The sequence below is a fragment of the Panthera uncia genome, chromosome X (assembly GCF_023721935.1).
Source record: "Panthera uncia isolate 11264 chromosome X, Puncia_PCG_1.0, whole genome shotgun sequence".
In the NCBI taxonomy this organism is placed as follows: domain Eukaryota; kingdom Metazoa; phylum Chordata; class Mammalia; order Carnivora; family Felidae; genus Panthera; species Panthera uncia.
The window spans coordinates 93,152,527-93,168,200 of record NC_064817.1 but is presented as its reverse complement, the minus strand read 5'-3'; the positions used below and the strand labels follow the sequence as shown (position 1 = coordinate 93,168,200).

General features: G+C 58.5%; 1 protein-coding gene across 6 annotated transcripts in view; it reads right to left on the bottom strand.

Moving 5' to 3' along the window:
• LONRF3 (LON peptidase N-terminal domain and ring finger 3) overlaps positions 1–13,340 on the bottom strand; it is a 39,660-nt gene extending 26,320 nt beyond the window's left edge. For 4 of the 6 annotated variants that reach the window (XR_007460508.1, XM_049644229.1, XM_049644232.1 and 1 more), the window contains exons 1-4: positions 12,036–13,340; positions 8,149–8,267; positions 4,299–4,421; positions 236–391 (exon numbers count right to left, since the gene is read on the bottom strand). Coding sequence is in view for 5 of the 6 variants with exons in the window: in XM_049644229.1 (XP_049500186.1) it covers positions 236–391; positions 4,299–4,421; positions 8,149–8,267; positions 12,036–13,170 (1,533 nt within the window). In the remaining variant the exon portion in view is untranslated. The remainder of the gene's footprint in view (positions 1–235; positions 392–4,298; positions 4,422–8,148; positions 8,268–12,035) is intronic. The other 2 variants (XM_049644230.1, XM_049644233.1) reach the window with 2 other exon arrangements.
• Positions 13,341–15,674: the final 2,334 nt, after the last annotated feature.

Sequence of the window (15,674 nt, the reverse complement as noted above, 5' to 3'; positions counted from 1 at the left end):
ATTAAAAAACAAAAAACAAAAAACAAAAAACAAACCCACAAAAAACAAGCCGGGGACCGTGCCTGAAATCCAGTTTTATCTGCAAGAAATATAGCTTCCTAGCAAAGAACACGGCCACCAGCGACTCCTTTTCTTCTTTCTCGGGAACCGAAGGAGAGGCAGGGCTCACTCCCACGTCTGCCCACACAACAGCCAAACGAAGCATCACGAGCGAGCTGGGCGAGTTGAGTTTTACCTGTGGCAACTTTGGTAGATTATGACTGGTGCCTTCAGTAGCCATTGACTCTACGTGTTCCTTTAATCTAGGGTGAGGTGCCAACAACTTCAGGATATCGGGAAAATGTTCCTGAGACTCCCCCGGGACTGATGGTGAAAAGAAACTAAGGAGAAGCTGTGACATAAAACAGAAGACTTCACTACTTGAGTTTTCTACAGGTGCTCGGGTGAGAGGGGGAGGGGTGGGAGGGGCAGGGGGCACAGCTTGTGGGGTGACACTCCAGGGAAGCAGCGTGGGACCGGAGACCCCAACACGCCCGGGCAAGGGGCCTCCCTTCGGCGTGCATCAGAACCAGGGAGCGTAAGAACTCTCCAGGCTCCGAGTTCCCACGCCTGGCTGCCCCAGGTCTCAAGTGCAGCCCAGGCATCTGGACTTCAAAAAGGCACCACGGCTGCCTTTGTCACCCCGGCCAGTTAAGAACCGTCACTCCCATGCTAGGGTTCCATAGAAATATCTACAGTGGGAATTCAAAACCTATCTAGGAGGAAAGAGACAGAGAGGTGAAGGCAGGCGAGAAACATCACTGGGCCTGCAGTCAGCTCCGTAGCACCACCATGGGCAGAAGTCTACAAACGTCCTCCAGGCTCCTGGATAGGCCTTTCCCCTGCCGGCCCGTTGCGCTCCCTCCTCCCCGGACCGTCCTCCTTGGATTTGCAATCCCTTCCACAGCAAAGTGGTGGGAAAAGCAGAACCCAGCCTCTCCTCCCCCATTCCGGCCTCCGCTGTGGGGAGACTGTCAGGTAACTTCAAACACTGGAGGCAGGCAGGCTCCAGCCCGCGGCTGGTTTCCCTTGCAGATGGATACGGTGCGGGGCGGGGGGACGGGGCAGGTCCAAGACCCAGAACCCCCAGAAGGGACTGGGAGGCAAGGATGTGTGTTCTCGTGCGGACTGCCCGCATTCTTGCTTCAATCCTCCCCTGCGCCAGCACGGGTTACAGGCGGACACGTGTCTCTACCGTACGTAACACGGAACACGAGAAAGCGGGTCGCCTGGCTTCTAAAACACGCTGAAGTGCCTGCCACTGGGCAGCCGCTGTACTGCTCGGAGACCCACTTAAGGGCTGCTCCGTGCCCTTGCTCAGGAGAACAGGGTGTTTACCGATCAAGGGAGTCGGACCGAAATTCTGAGCAAACCCTGTCCAGGTTGATCTGTTCCCTTGCTGGCCCCCAGCAGGGCCTTCACCATGTCCCTTCAGATGTCAGCACTCTCCACACAGCCGAACCCTGCTCGGCCTCTGAGGCTGGCTCCAGTGCCACCGCTCCGGCCTCCGGGACCTCACTTGTCCTTTCGTGCCCTCCGCTGCACCACGATCGAGCACCTGGTACTGACTACACAGTCTCTCGCCAGCCTCAGATGGTGTCGCACACCTACGTCTTTCTGACCAGATGGCCAGCTTTTGGAGGCACGTCACAGATGTCCGATACGTACTCATCACACCGGATGGAATGGAATTAAGACACTTATCCATCCCAGGGCCCAGGGAGAGGCCGAGGGTTCCAGCTGCTTGTGGGGAAACCCACTTCCCAGGTCTCAGTTGGTAAAGGAGGGAGGCGGGGAGGTACTCACAGTGCCCAGGGCCAAAAATGCCAGCTTTCAGAGGCCCCTCCTCCCCAGGAGCCAAAGCTGGCCTTCAGAAGCCCTCCTGAGCGGCCCAACAGGACCAACCCGCTTCTGAAGCAGTTTCCCTGGAATCCTCCCCCAAAGAGCACGATACTTGCTTGTCGTGCTGAGCATCAGGTGACGAACGCAACTGCTGAATCACTATATCGTACACCTGAAACTAACATAACACTATGTGTTAACTAACTGGAATTAAAACAAAAACTTAATTAAAAAAAAAAAAAAAAAAAAAGAGCAGTGGTGCTCTCCGGTGGCAGCCACACAGCATCCAAAGGTACGAGGATTAGAGGGCAGAGCATGGAGGGGGGAGGGGGGCAAGGAGGCAGAGGAGAGAAATCGATGGAAACAAGGGAGAAACAGCGACTGCACTTCGCTTCTTACCTTTACTACCTAAGATCTCATTCTAGACCTTCCCAGTGGCTTTGGAAAACAAAAGTGGGGGTCAACGCTCAGGGAGAATGATCATTCCACGTGAATGAAAGTCAATTCCACCTCAGGGTCAGCCTTGGAAAGGCCCAAATGGGTCAAGAAGGGGCAAAAAGCATCTGCAGGAAAAGCAAACACTAAAAAGAAACCTAGGCCTGTGAGTGTCTAAGGTGACTAATTACTGCCAAGTGAACCTGGACCGTCTTTGTCAAATCTGTAGCCCCAAAACTGGAACAATCCAGTAAATCAGAACTGCTGAGGGCCCTCGGTGTTCGTACACGGCTGCCGTGCCCTCATCACAGCCCGTGGAAATCCGCCTCTAAGTTCTCGCCCCAGCTTCAGAACTCCGGGACACTCATCATGGGCCTAGGCTCCCTTGTACAACACGTGCAGGATCGCGAGGTCCTTAAGGACCGAGGCTGTGGCTTCTGAGTCTTTGGGTCTCCAGCGAGGTGCTGTGCCAGAGCGAGATTCTTCTAACCAACCTTTGTCGATCCCCCCGCCCCCAGAACAGGACAGCCCTGTTGCTCCTCTCCCCTCCACCCCACCAGTGAGCGCCGAGAGGCCCGGCGTGTCTTCCTGGGACAGAAGAACGGTGGGCCGCCAGGAAGGCGGACTCTGGAAGCAGACGGAGCTGGGTTTGCCTGCCCTTTCACCAATCACGAGCTGCGTGGCCTCGGGAAAAAGACTCCCGGCCTTGGCTTCCTCACCTGTCCCATCTGTAACTTGGGATTAAATAACATCACCTACCCTCAAAGGGATGCTGTGGAGATGAAATCATATCTCCCACAGAAAGCCCCAGCACAGTGCCTGGTACACTGGGAATTGCTCGATAAACATTAGCTGTTATTGTTATTAGTCGTGCCATGGACGGCACTTAAGATTCGGGGAAGGGTCCACAGCTTGGAGCACATTCTCTGCCACCAGTGCTCTGCTCAAGAACACCCTGCCCGCTTTCCCAAACCAGGCCATGGCACCTTTCCAGGAAGAAATCTGTGTGGGGCAGAACCTCCAGAGCTCGGCTCCCCTAGTTCACTGATTTTGCTAAAGATTCCTTTCCCGAGCCTTCAGAAACCAGTCCTGTCCCTTGCTCCCTTTCTTCGTCCACGGCTCTGCCAAACCTCACCGGGGCAGGGGCACTGGAGACAGGTGGTGAACAGGGGGAGGGGCACAAGGAGGGCAGAGGCGACCACTGTCTGTCAGCATCCAACTTCTAGGCCAGTTGGCCACACAGTCTGAAAGCACACTGCAGAACAGTAAGCACTGACGTCCATGAACTGAGGACCCTTGAGCCCTTCACCAGTGCAAACATCTCATGAATTAAACACACACACACACACACACACACACACACACACACACCAGCCACATTCTCCTGGCACTCAAGCGTCGGAATGGCTGCTTGCATTATACCGTAATGGTCCCTGACTTACATCTGTGAGACAGTGTGTGTGTTCTATTTCTAGCAAAGGCTGAAGGCTAGAGTTCTGCATATAGCAGGGGAGATGGTGACCAACATTCCTGGTGAGGAGCTGGCTGTCCTGTGTGTCCGGTGAGGCCGTGACTCAGCCAAAGCAAAGTTCTACAACCGCAGGCAGCCCCACACCCCTGACCTCTGGTCAACAGCCAGAATCTCCAGAATCTTCCATCCCCCTGTTAACTTCTCTGGCTTGATTTGGTTTGGTGTGGTTTTCCCACTCACAGCTCAGACCCTGAGTTTAAGAAGTAAGAACATGCCTCAGAGCCTCCTACAAAAATGCAGGAACTGCTCAGACTGATCGCACACGCCAAGAGGACGGTGTGTTTCTGAGCAATCGATTGGCACTTGTGTCTCCTTCCTGCCCCCTTAACCAAGGGAGCCACCCACTCAGGGCCCTAAATGCCAGGGAGGGTAGTTCCCTCACTCCCTCCCTGGACAAGACAGACAAGCGGGAGCCCGCTGGGCAGCTGGATCTGATACCATCTCAACTCACCCTTTGGGCTTCAGATCTTGCTCTTTTGTTCTTTCCATCGAGGGACACACAATATAGAAACTCCCTTAGTGCTTCCTCCACCTTGCCTAAGGTGGCCAAGGCCTGTGCTTTTCTGAAGTGTGCCTGGAAGAAAACATCGGCATTCAATCCTGTTCTTATTTATCTATCGACTTCTTGACACTGGCTAAATGTTTCGTGAGTATTTGCTACTGTGTGAAGGGGCTTAGAAGAACTATCTCTTGTCGGGGCTCCTGGGTGGCTCAGTCGGTTAAGCATCTGACTTCGGCTCAGGTCATGATCTCATGGTTCCTGAGTTGGAGCCCCTCATCGGGAAGAGCCTGCTTCGGATCCTCTGTCCCCCCCTCTCTCTCTGCCTCTCTCCTGCTTATTCTCTCTCCCTCAAAATAAGTAAATAAAAACTTAAAAAAAAAAAAAAAAAAAGAACCGCCTTATCTACAGTCCTATACATGTAGACAAATGGTCTGAAGCCCATTTTACAGAAAATAAAACTGAGACCCAGAAAAGTGACGTGCCCAAAGTAACACAGAAGGCAAACTGTGGAATCAGGGTTTAAGTCTGGGTCCTACTGATACCAAAGTCCAATCTCTTAATCCCTGTGCCATACGACCTTCCCGCTGCCCCACTGTTGTATTGGAGGGATCACCAAATGCAGCAAGAACCCTCATCTTTTAAGCACCTACTAGCCAGCTTTTAAGACCCGTTCCAATATGCCTTTCTATTCACTAGCCCATCAAGCAGAGATCTAGTTCACATTTGGCTGCTGAGTGACCACCCATACTTGCTGATCATCTTTCAGAAGAGGCCCAAGGGAAGGGACATGGCCTCTCCAAGACGTCAAGGTAGTTAGTGGCAAAGCAACTAGAACCGTGGTCACGACGCCCAGAATGCTTTTCCCCATAAAGCAGATTTCCCTTCAGAGGGCCGACCAGGGACCAAGCAAATGCTTTCCGTCCTGTAGGCTCAGCTCACTTCTGTTCCCTCACCACATCTTTAAAAAGTATAAAAAGTTTTAGGGCTCCTCGGGGTCCCCGCCCAACTGCCCTGGCAAAGAAACTCTAGAGGGAGCAGACGAGCATTCTGGGGGAAGAGGCAGGAACGAGAAAAGAGGTGGGAAGAGGGCTATACTCTCTCTGTGCCTCGGGACAGGTGGCCCTTGAAACTTGGCCGGGAGGGCATTGCTCCTGAGTCATCTAGGGTGCCCCTCGGGGGCCTGCTCCCCACTCCCTTGCCCCCATGGCTGACCCTGAGTCTAACTTAGAGAAGGAGATGATCCAGGTTGCAGCTGCTGGGCACTCCCAGCTTCCCCTAACATGCCTCTACAGGCCCTGGTGAGGTGCCCTCTGGCTCCAGCCTGGCTCCAGGCGCCGGCAGGGATCTGCCTTCTTGAGCAGTGGCCCCTGCTCCAATCCTCTCGGGGACCTCCCCCCGTGTCCCCCGCCCCACTCCTGGGGCCTAATTTCGGCTGATACTTGGGTATCGATGGCTTCCCTCACTGCTCCTCCCAGCAGTGCTTACCAGGGGCCCCCTGGAGAAAGGCTTGCCTGACATTTCAGGGCGGCTAGAGGCGATAAGTGTTGGGGGACTGGAGAGGCCTCTGGGACCCCTCCGATCATACCCAATAGCAACCCAGACACGCCACCTGTTCAGGGCAGCCAGCCCGGCCCACCGAGAGCGTTCCACAAGCAGGGTATGCTGAGTACCACTGCGCCTGGCTGGGTTGGCTGGAAAAGGGCTGCGGGAGATGCCCCTGCCCTAGGGGCACCGCACAGAGAAATGGCGGGAATGGGGCACCCGGGTGCTTCAGTTGGTGAAGCATCCAACTCTCGGTTTCGGCTCGGGTCACAACCTCCCAGTTTGTGAGTTCGAGACCGGCACCGGGTTCTGAGCTACCAGTGCAGAGCCAGCTTGGAATACTCTCTCTCCCTCTCTTTCTGCCCCTCCCCTGCTTGCTCGCGCTCTCTCTGAAAATAAACAAACTTCAAAAAAAAAAAGAGAGAAAGAAAGAAAGAAAGAAAGAAAGAAAGAAAGAAAGAAAGGGAAATATGCAAATCGGGGTGTGAGCTGGTTTTGAATGGTATGCATCCACTCAAATCTTCTCTCAGCCCCCAAGACAGTTCGTTCTCTGGCTTTGGCGCTCTGCTTACCCCAGCAGTTGGGGGGAAACGAAACTCCCGTTCACTGCTTCCGTCAACCCTGATTTCACTGAGGAAGTCACTTTTCCCAGTTCATCTCAAACGGTCCACCGCTTCTCAGCCCTGCTTCCCACCGCATCCCCTAGGTTGAGGGTGGGGGTGCAAGAAGCTGCAAGAGGACTCCTCTTACCCCCAGGCAGCTGGCTGACCTGCCCCTGCTGTGAAGTGTGAAATGCTCTCACCGAGGCTCCTTTGGGTCAAGACACCGGTGACTTTTAAAATCTGTTCCTTGGGAAAGAGAATATGCTACTCCACCCCCCACCCCACCCCCCACGAAAACCTTCTCATCAAAGAACATACGGGATTCACTCGGACCCTAATGGCTCCGTATGCACGCCCACAAATGCCTGATCTGAGCGTCCTAGTTCCAGAAACAGTCTGATAAGCCACAGTTTTCCTGCCGTCAAAAGTCATCAGGTGTGGCAAAACCCAGGCTACAGTGATATGGACTGCCTTACAGTCGCTTAGTGTGAATTCTCACGAATTCTCACCTAACGTACTGCAGAAATATTAGCGTGTGTGATCGCGGAGCGCTGTCCAGAGCTCGCCGAGGGTGCCACGTAGTATATGGTCTTTCTGCAATCAGAAACATTCTGGACTCTGAACGCTTCTGGCCCCATGGGATTCAGATAAGGGATCACAGATCAGGACCCGGCTAAGTTGGGGTTCGGAAGAAGGCATCCTGGGGCTCGCGTCGAGACAGCACTGCACCAAGGCCGGGCAAGTGGTAGCGCTCCCAGCATGGCCCCTTGGCCGCGCTCACCCGTGACCCTCACCACATCCCCAGGAGGCGATCAGGGTGACTAGTAATAGCTGCGCTTTGCCACCAAGGACACTTGGGGGCCAGAGAGTGAAGCGACTTCCCCACGGTCACTTGGCTTGCAAGCAGTAGAGCTCGGGCCCGAACCTAGTCTCCCAAACAAAATATTGACGTGTGGCTAAGGACCGGTCCTGAGGCCCGAGACGCAGAAAGTGATGCTTCGCATCCTAGAATCCTGAGAGATGCCTAACCCGGCTTTCTCCCTACCCATCCAATGTGACCCAGACGTTTAGGGCCACCAGCAGGCGATTATATTAAGGACTGGAGATGACACAACCAGCCAGCCATACTTGGCTCATGCTCCTCTCTACTGTCCCTGGAAAATGATGATTGGACACATAATGCTACGGGCCAGGCATCATTCTAAGCACCCTACATGTATAAGCTCGTGTAATCCTCGCGATTAACCCTTTAAAGTGGGTGCTTTGAATATCCCCCTGTTGTACAGACGAGGAGAGAAGGCCCAGAGAGGTTAAGTAGCTTGCCCAGGCCACACGGCTGGTAAAAGTAGCAGAACTGGGACATAACAGAAACTCAGGTGGTCTGACCGCTAAGTCCACGCTCTGAAGAGTTCTGGACAAGTTCTGAACAAAGCCCAGGCTGCTTGGCAGGCCATCAGGTGAGAAGTAAGCTGGGGAAGAATCCGGTTCCCTTGCAGACTCTTGAGTCACCCTTTGCCAAGGGACCCCCAGCTCCTTTGCAAAGCCTCTTCCCTGCTCTGCTTGAGCTCTAGTGACCCAAACTCCCAGGGAGGCAGCTCTTCCTGCCATTTCCTGTCTATAGTACAACCCATTCCCAGCCCTCCCATCCCACTCACCTTAAAACCCATTGGGCGGAGCTTACATGCTATTTCTGCATCATGCAGTGCGTCCTCGTGAGACTCCAAGGTGAAATAAATTTGAGACCGGTTGCTATAAAGCAAGTGGTCGTTTGGAGCTGCCAAAATGAGGGGGGGGAAAAAAGCTCTCATTAATGGTCCCAGCACAAACACATAATTAAGTCCTGTATGAGGATGGATCTTAGCAAACGGCAAGTTATCTGGGAAGTTTGTTAAAAGTTAATGTATTCATTCTGAGAGAGTGTGAGTGGGGGAAGGGCGGGGGGGGGGAAGAGAGAGAATCCCAAGAGACGCAGGGCTCGATCCCATGAACCGTGAGATCATGACTTGAGTCGAAATCAAGACACTCGACCGACCGGGCCACCCAGGCGCCCCTAGGATTTTTCTACGGGGGATCCCGATGTCCAGCCCGAATATTGCCCTGCCTGCCACACCCCCCCAGCCGCTCTGGGTCTGAGCTTCCCCAACTAGGAAGAAGTCACGTTTGCTCCTCTCTCAGGTGGTTCCTTAGAGGGCCTGTGGGTGCATTAGTGGCTCTGACATAGAGGAAACCCTAGCCGCCCTCCTTCGTGGCTATGTACGGCTAACTGTAAGCCTGGCTTCGGAGTGAGGATCCCCACGAAGAAACAGGCCAGGGCAGGGAGAAGGGGAGGTGGCCAGATGTGACTCCCATCCTACCCACCAGAAAGGCAAGTCCAGGTTAGTCTTCTAGTGACATTAGCAACATCTCTGTCTACAAAGTCCCACACATACGAAATTCCTCTGAATGCACTTGCGAGGTTCCATCCTTTCTTTACAGATGGCCACATGTGCGTGAACGTAAACAAGGCTGCTGGGAATAAAGCAAGCTTGGTCCTCACTCACACTTTGAATCTTTTTTTTTTTTTAACGTTTATTTATTTATTTTGAGAGAGAACACTAGCGGGGAAGGAGCAGAGAGAGAGAGAGAGAGGGAGAGAGAGAATCCCAAGCAGGCTCTGTGCTGTCAGTGCAGAGCCCAACATGGGGCTCGATCTCAGGACCCATGAGATCATGCTTAACCGACTGAGACACAGCCCCCGCGGGGGTGGTGGTGGACCCCCCGGCGGGGGGGGGGAGGACCCCCACAGAGCCCGATCTGGCAGCTGCAGCTGGAGCTCAGTCCCTGGGTCCAAGCAGGAGGTCCCTTAAACCCAGATCTCCAAGGGAGGTTTCATTCCTTTTATTTTAACGTTTATTTATTTATTTTGAGAGGCAGAGAGACAGAGAGAGGGAATCCTAAGCAGGCCCTGTACAGAGTCCAGACTCAGGGCTCGATCCCATGAACCGTGAGTCCTGACCTGAGCAGAAATCCAGAGTCAGATGCTTAACCGACTGAGCCACTCAGGCGCCCCTCTCTCACTAACACTTTGAATCACTAAACGCCAGGGATGGACAGGCCTTTAGAGATCACCTGGCTCAACCAACCCATTCTTCAGAAGAGGAAAATCAAGCCCAGGGAGGGGAAGGCATCCGCTCCAAGTCATACGGCTAGTTAGACGCTGAAGCTTTGAAGCTAGGGTGGGGGGCATGTTTTCTTTTTCTGAAGGGTGTGCGGTACTTAGAAAAAACGAGACACTGGCCACCTCTCAGCACATGGATACTTGCCTGCTGGGGAGGCCCCTTAATAGGGTAAGGCTGTAGTATGTAAGTGATGAATCACTGAATTCTACTCCTGAAACCAATATTGCACTGTATGTGCTGTAACTAATTGGAATTTAGTTTTTGAAAAGTTTATTTATTTTCAGAGAGACACAGAGAGCACAAGCAGGGAAGGGGCAGAGAGAGAAGAGAGTGAGAATTCCAAGCAGGCTCCCGGTGGTCAGTGCACAGAGCCCAAAGTGGGGCTTGAACCCATGAAACTGTGAGATCCTGACCTGAGCGAAAATCAAGAGTCGGATGCTTAACCGACTCAGCCACCCAGGAGCCCCAACTAACTGGAATTTAAATAAAAATTTGAGGGGCACCTGGGTGGCTCAGTCGGTTAAGCATCTGAGTCTGGATTTCTGCTCAGGTCAGGACTCACGGTTCATGGGATCGAGCCCTGAGTCTGGACTCTGCACAGGGCTTGCTTAGGATTCCCTCTCTCTGTCTCTCTCTCAAAATAAATAAATAAGTAAATAAATAAAAGTTAAAATAAAAGGAATGAAACCTCCCTTGGAGATCTGGGTTTAAGGGACCTACTGCTTGGACCCAGGGACAAGCTCCAGCTGCAGCTGCTGGGAGGGTTCTGTGGGGGTCCTTCCCCTGGGGGTCCACCCCCCCCCCACGGGGGCCGTGCGGAGGGCTTGCCTGAGTGCTCTTTACTTGCTCTCAAGACGTTACAGAGTTTGCAGTCGATGCTTCCCTTTTGTTCTGCAGCACTCGCCTGCCCGGAGGAGACTCAAAGTGCGCTTTCCCAGGCCACAGGATATGCATGGGGGTGGGGGCGGGGGTCCCTCTCTCCCTCGGGTGCCAGCCTGGCCCAGCCAGCCCTCGTTCCTCCTCCTCCTCCCCCCCCCCCCCCACATTACCTGTTGCAATCTCGGGTGGAGATTCAACACGTGGAGACTCGAACCCACCCCTCTCCTCCGCCCGTCGGGAGTCGGGCTCAGGGCACCCCCGGATCCCAGAGCCCTGCCTGCCCGGCCCTGCCGCCTCCTCCCCGGCACGCTTCGCCAGACACCGCGCCTCGCCGGCCGAGCTCCTGGCGGCCGGCCCGAGCTGGGCACTACCCGGCCCGCGGCTCTGCGGCCACTTCCTGGGTCCGGACACGGAGGGGACCGGGGCGAGCGGCGGGGCGGGAGGAGGGGAGCCGCTTCGCGTGGGAGCTCTGGCGCCCGGCCGTGAGGCTTCCCACGTTGCCCTTGAAGCCGCTAAGCGCAGCCGCGGCTCCTCGGGCCGCGCGGCAGCGGGTCCGAGGCGTGCCCCCTCCGTAGCGGGCGCGCGGTCCCGGGGATCCCCGCGCAGTTGACGGCCGCGTCTCCCGCCGGGCCGACGGGATAGGGGTTCGCGGCGAGGGCGCGCGGGCTGCGGGCGGGGATGGGGGGCATCTATTTCGGCCGAGGATCCTGTGATAGGAAGCGGTGACAATGAGTCACAGGGCAGCGGGGCGCGAGCGCTCCCCTCCCCCCCGCACACGCTCGCGGGATGGTTTCCGAGGCGAGCGTGGCCCACTTCGGTTACCTCAGCCGTTACACAATCCCGCCCGCCCGCGCGGAGGAGGGGCCGCCCGGCCCGGGCCGCTCGCGGCCCTTATGCAACCAGTGCTCTCCTGACCTAATTCCACGCCGGACCCACCCCACCGGGAGCCGCGGCCCCGGAAGGGCCAACTCCCGCCGCGGCGGCCGCCCCGGGGCCGGGCGGGGAGTGGGGCGGCCGCGGGCGCCGAGCGAACGTCGCGGCCCCGGCGGGAGCGCGAGGAGGGTGCGAAGTTCCTCCGCCGGCAGGGGAGGGGCGGGCAGGTGTCCGAGGGACCCCGGCGTGCGGAGGGAGAGCGGGGCCGGGCGGCCGCGGCGGCCCCGCGCACGTGACAGAGGGCCAAAACCGCGAGGGGACCAGCGAGGGAGACCCAGAAACAGGGACACCGAGCGAAAGCCGACTGGCAGGCGCAGGAATGAAAGCTACGAGGCGCCACGGAGAAAGACAAAGAGCGACAGAGACACGGGCAGGGACACAGAGTAAAAAAAACGATGCCTCGGTAGCGACCGAGGCAGAGTCAGAGACCGGACTCCAGACGCCCCCTCCCCCACCCCGGCCCGCCCCCCGTCGCGCCCCCCTCGGCCCCGCCCCCCGGCGCCCCCTCCCCTCGGGTCCTCCGAGCAACCCCCGCCCCGCCTCCCCGCCGCCCGGCCCCGCGGGGGGCTCACCTAGCCGAACCGCCTCGTTGTACTTGAGCAGCGCCGCCTCCACCTGGTGCTCGCGGTACAGCTGGTTGCCCTCGTGCCGGAGCTGCGACGCCCGCGCCGGGCCTGGGAACAACTTGCCCAGGAGGCCACTGAGCACCACGTTGACCCGCAGCGGCGGCGGCGGCGGCGGCGGCGGCGGCGGTGGCGCCGCAGGTGGCGGCTGCGGCGTCGTTGTCGTTGTCGTCGTCGTCGTCGTCGTCGCCGCCGCCGCCTGCTGCCCGTCCCGCTGGGGGGCCGGGCGCGCCTTGCCGCCGGCCACCATCAAGGCCGGGAGCTTGACCCCGCACAGCGCACACCGCCGGTCGGCCGCCCGCCCGCGTTCCAGGCAGAGTTTACAAAAGGTGTGGCCGCACGACAAGGACACGGGGTCTGACAGAAAGCCGTGGCACTTCCGGCACTTGAAGCCATCCCACACCTCGGTAGCCTCGGCGGCGGTTGGCGCCCCTGCCTCTTCGGCCGCCGCCTCGCGGCTCGCCGCACCGCTCCCGTCCGGGGGCGCCAGCGCCGGAGCCTCGCCTTGCGGGACTTTCTCCGCCAGGCACCGCACCAGCTGCTCCAGCTGCTCGGCCACCAGCTGCTGCCGTTCGGAGAGCTGGCGGTACACCTCGAGGGCTTCCCGGAGGCGCCCCCCAGACGCCAGGGCGTCAGCCTTCGTGAGCAGGACTTTGCACTCCGGCGTCGAAGTCTTAGGAGGCGGCCCCGGCTCCCGCTCGAGCCCCGGCTCCGACTCCGGCCCCGGCTCCGGTCCCGACTCCGACTCCGGCCCCGGCTCCGGTCCCGACTCCAGCCCCGGCTCCGGTCCCGACTCCGACTCCGGCCCCGACTCCGGCCCCGGCCCCGGCCCCGGCTCCGGCTCCGGCCCCGACTCCGGCCACGACTCCGGCCCCGACTCCGGCCCCGACTCCGGCCCCGGCTCGGGCCCCGACTCCGGCCCCGGCTCCGGAGCGTCTAAAGGTGCGGGGCCTTCTGTGGCCGCCTCCGGGTGGGGCTCCGTGTCTCCGCGGGCCGCCGATGCCGCCGGCTCCGCCAGTTCTAAGTTGTCGCTGACGAGCTCGGCGGGCAAGCTCAGCATCTGTCCAGTCTGAAGTGAATCCATAGGGATAGAGAAGCAGGCGTGAGGGGACGAGGCGTCTAGGGGCCGGGGACTCGGAACAGAGAGCGAGGGCTGCTGGGAATCGGAGCTGCCTCTGCCGATCGGAGTGGCCTCAGCCGCGCGCTGCCGCGCGCCGGTCGCTGCCGCGCCTCCACGAGCTCTCGGCCGGCCGCCGCGCGCCGCCTAATAACTGTCTTGTCTCAGCAAAGTGTTATATAAAACAGCACCACGTGACGCGCCGCCACGCCGCTCATTGGCCGGCGGCAGGGAAATTGTTACAAAACCAGACAGTTTTGTAACAGTGTTGCGCTTGCTTCTTTTGGCTTCGCTTTTCTTGGCTCGTTTTTGAGGTTGTTTGTGTTTACACTCCGCCTTATTTTTCCCCTCACAGTGTGGTTCCTTTTCGGAAGAGAGGGAGGGAAAAAACCCAAAGTCTTGTCTCAGGCTTCTCGGTCTCCAAACCCTACCCCATCCCACCTCCAAACCCGCCAGCAAACAGGTCCCCTCTGCCGGCCGCGCGCTAGCGGGCCCCTCCCCCAACCCTTCGGTGGAGAAGCAGGTACCCCGAGGTGCGCAGTCCGCCAGGTCTGTGGAGACGCTGCAGGCTCTCGCGCCTACGGGCTACGGCTGAGGTCTGCGGAGGGAAGCGTGTTGGAAGGGTCCCCGGGAAGCCCACGCCCCTCACCTCCGTCCCGGCCGCGACTCGCGAGCCCTGGGAGCCCCGTCCCGGCTGCTGGCATTCGGGGTCCCTATCCGCCTTCTCGGGGAGCCACCCCCCCAAAGGGAGTGAGTGTGGACATCCGAGGCCGCTCGGTCCCCTGTGCTGGGAGCCACGCGGAGCAGCGCACCCGGCGGGCGCAGAAGTTGGGTGGCGCTCGCTGAGCGCCGAGGGACGCGCCGCCAGGAAGATGCGCTCGCCGGCCGAGGCCCGAGGGAGGCGCCCTGCGTGCCCCGCTCCTCGCCTCTCCCTTCGCTCAGCGCCGGAGACGCCCCGGGCCCCGGGGGTGGGTAGGGGGGTCCCGCCGGCCGGCCGGCCGGCCGGGCGCGGCCACGAGGACTCGGCCCTCCGGTGTCGGTGGGTACCCGGGGGGCGTGGGAGAACGGCCGGCGGGCCAGGAACGGAGAGCGCTCCTCCGGGGAAACTCGCGGCGGCCCGAGCTGCCTCGAGGTTCGCGGCTCCCGAGTGCCGAGTTCCGACCTCCGCGCGTCACGGGGTGGGGGCGCTGCGCGGGACGGGAGGGCTGCGCGCAGGCCGCGGGGCTCGGCTCACCGTGGCTAGGCGGCCCGTGGGGGCGCCGCGCTCACCTCCAGGAGGCCGGTGTGAGCCGCTCGGGCTCCCACCCTCACACTTCGGACGGGAGCCCCACGCACAAATAAACGGGCTTGGAGCCCTAAGGGAGTAACGCACTTCCCCCTCGGTCCCGCGGCGGCGAGCAGGGAGGCGGGGGCTGGGCTTGCCTCTGGCTAGGTTATCCTCCAGGGCCTGTGGGCTCCTGGGGCCGTGCAGGGGCGGAGCGCCGCCCCAGGGCCTGAACACCTGCAGTTGGCTCCTGCTGTGGCCACTTCTTAGCTGAGTGACCTTGGGCAAATGACCTAAACCCTGGGAGGCGTCGCTCTGGGTTCTGAACAAATGCCAGGGATGATCTTGGTCGCGATCAAGTCATGTTTCAGAGCTGGGGACCACAGGCTCCGTCGGGGGCGTGTGTCTCTTTAGATCGTTAATCTCCCCATTGAGTCAACGCTAAGGTCCCAAAGGACGGGTCCCTTGTGGTGCGGCGATTTCTAGAGCTTCCCTCTGGCGAGACAGGCCTGGGGAGAGGGTCAGAGGGGAGAAGGGACACTGGGACAGAGGAGAAAGAGACCAAGAAAAGAAACCAAGGAACTCAGGATGTAGCTAGTAAGGCATAAGGCGCTCATAGGAAAACTTGGCTTGTAGCCCTGGCTTTGCCATGACTTGCTATGAGACTTTAGGCAAGTCCTCCACCGAGGCCTTAGTTTCTCCTGATCTCCAAGGCTCCTTGGAGCTCTCACCCTCAGTGGGTTCTAACCCAAGACTGGATTTCACGATACCAACTCAACTACTTAAGTGCAAGATTAGTCCAGATGCTGGGGTGGGGGTGGGGGGGCGTTGACCTGGACAAGGGGGTGAAGTCAGCAGTAGTAGTGAAAGGGCAGGGGTGGCTAGTCCGCTGTCCTGTTCATCAGGGTCAGGCCTGAGCTAGATTTGGAAGATCTGGAAGTCAGGGGACTGGCCAAGAAGGGAGGAGATGGCCATGCCAGGCAGTGGAGGAGAAGCTGGGGCTCCCTGTAACCTACTAAGGGAAGCTCTTTTTCACCCTTCGATTTCCCCAGCTGTTGAATGGGCCCATAGTCCATTCCGGTCTCCATAAGAAAACACTATAGATCGGGTGGCTTATAAGAAACAAATTTATTTGTCACACTTCTGGAGGCTGAACAAGACCAAGATCAAGGCTCCAGCAGACTTAGTGTCTGGCGAGGGCTCCCTT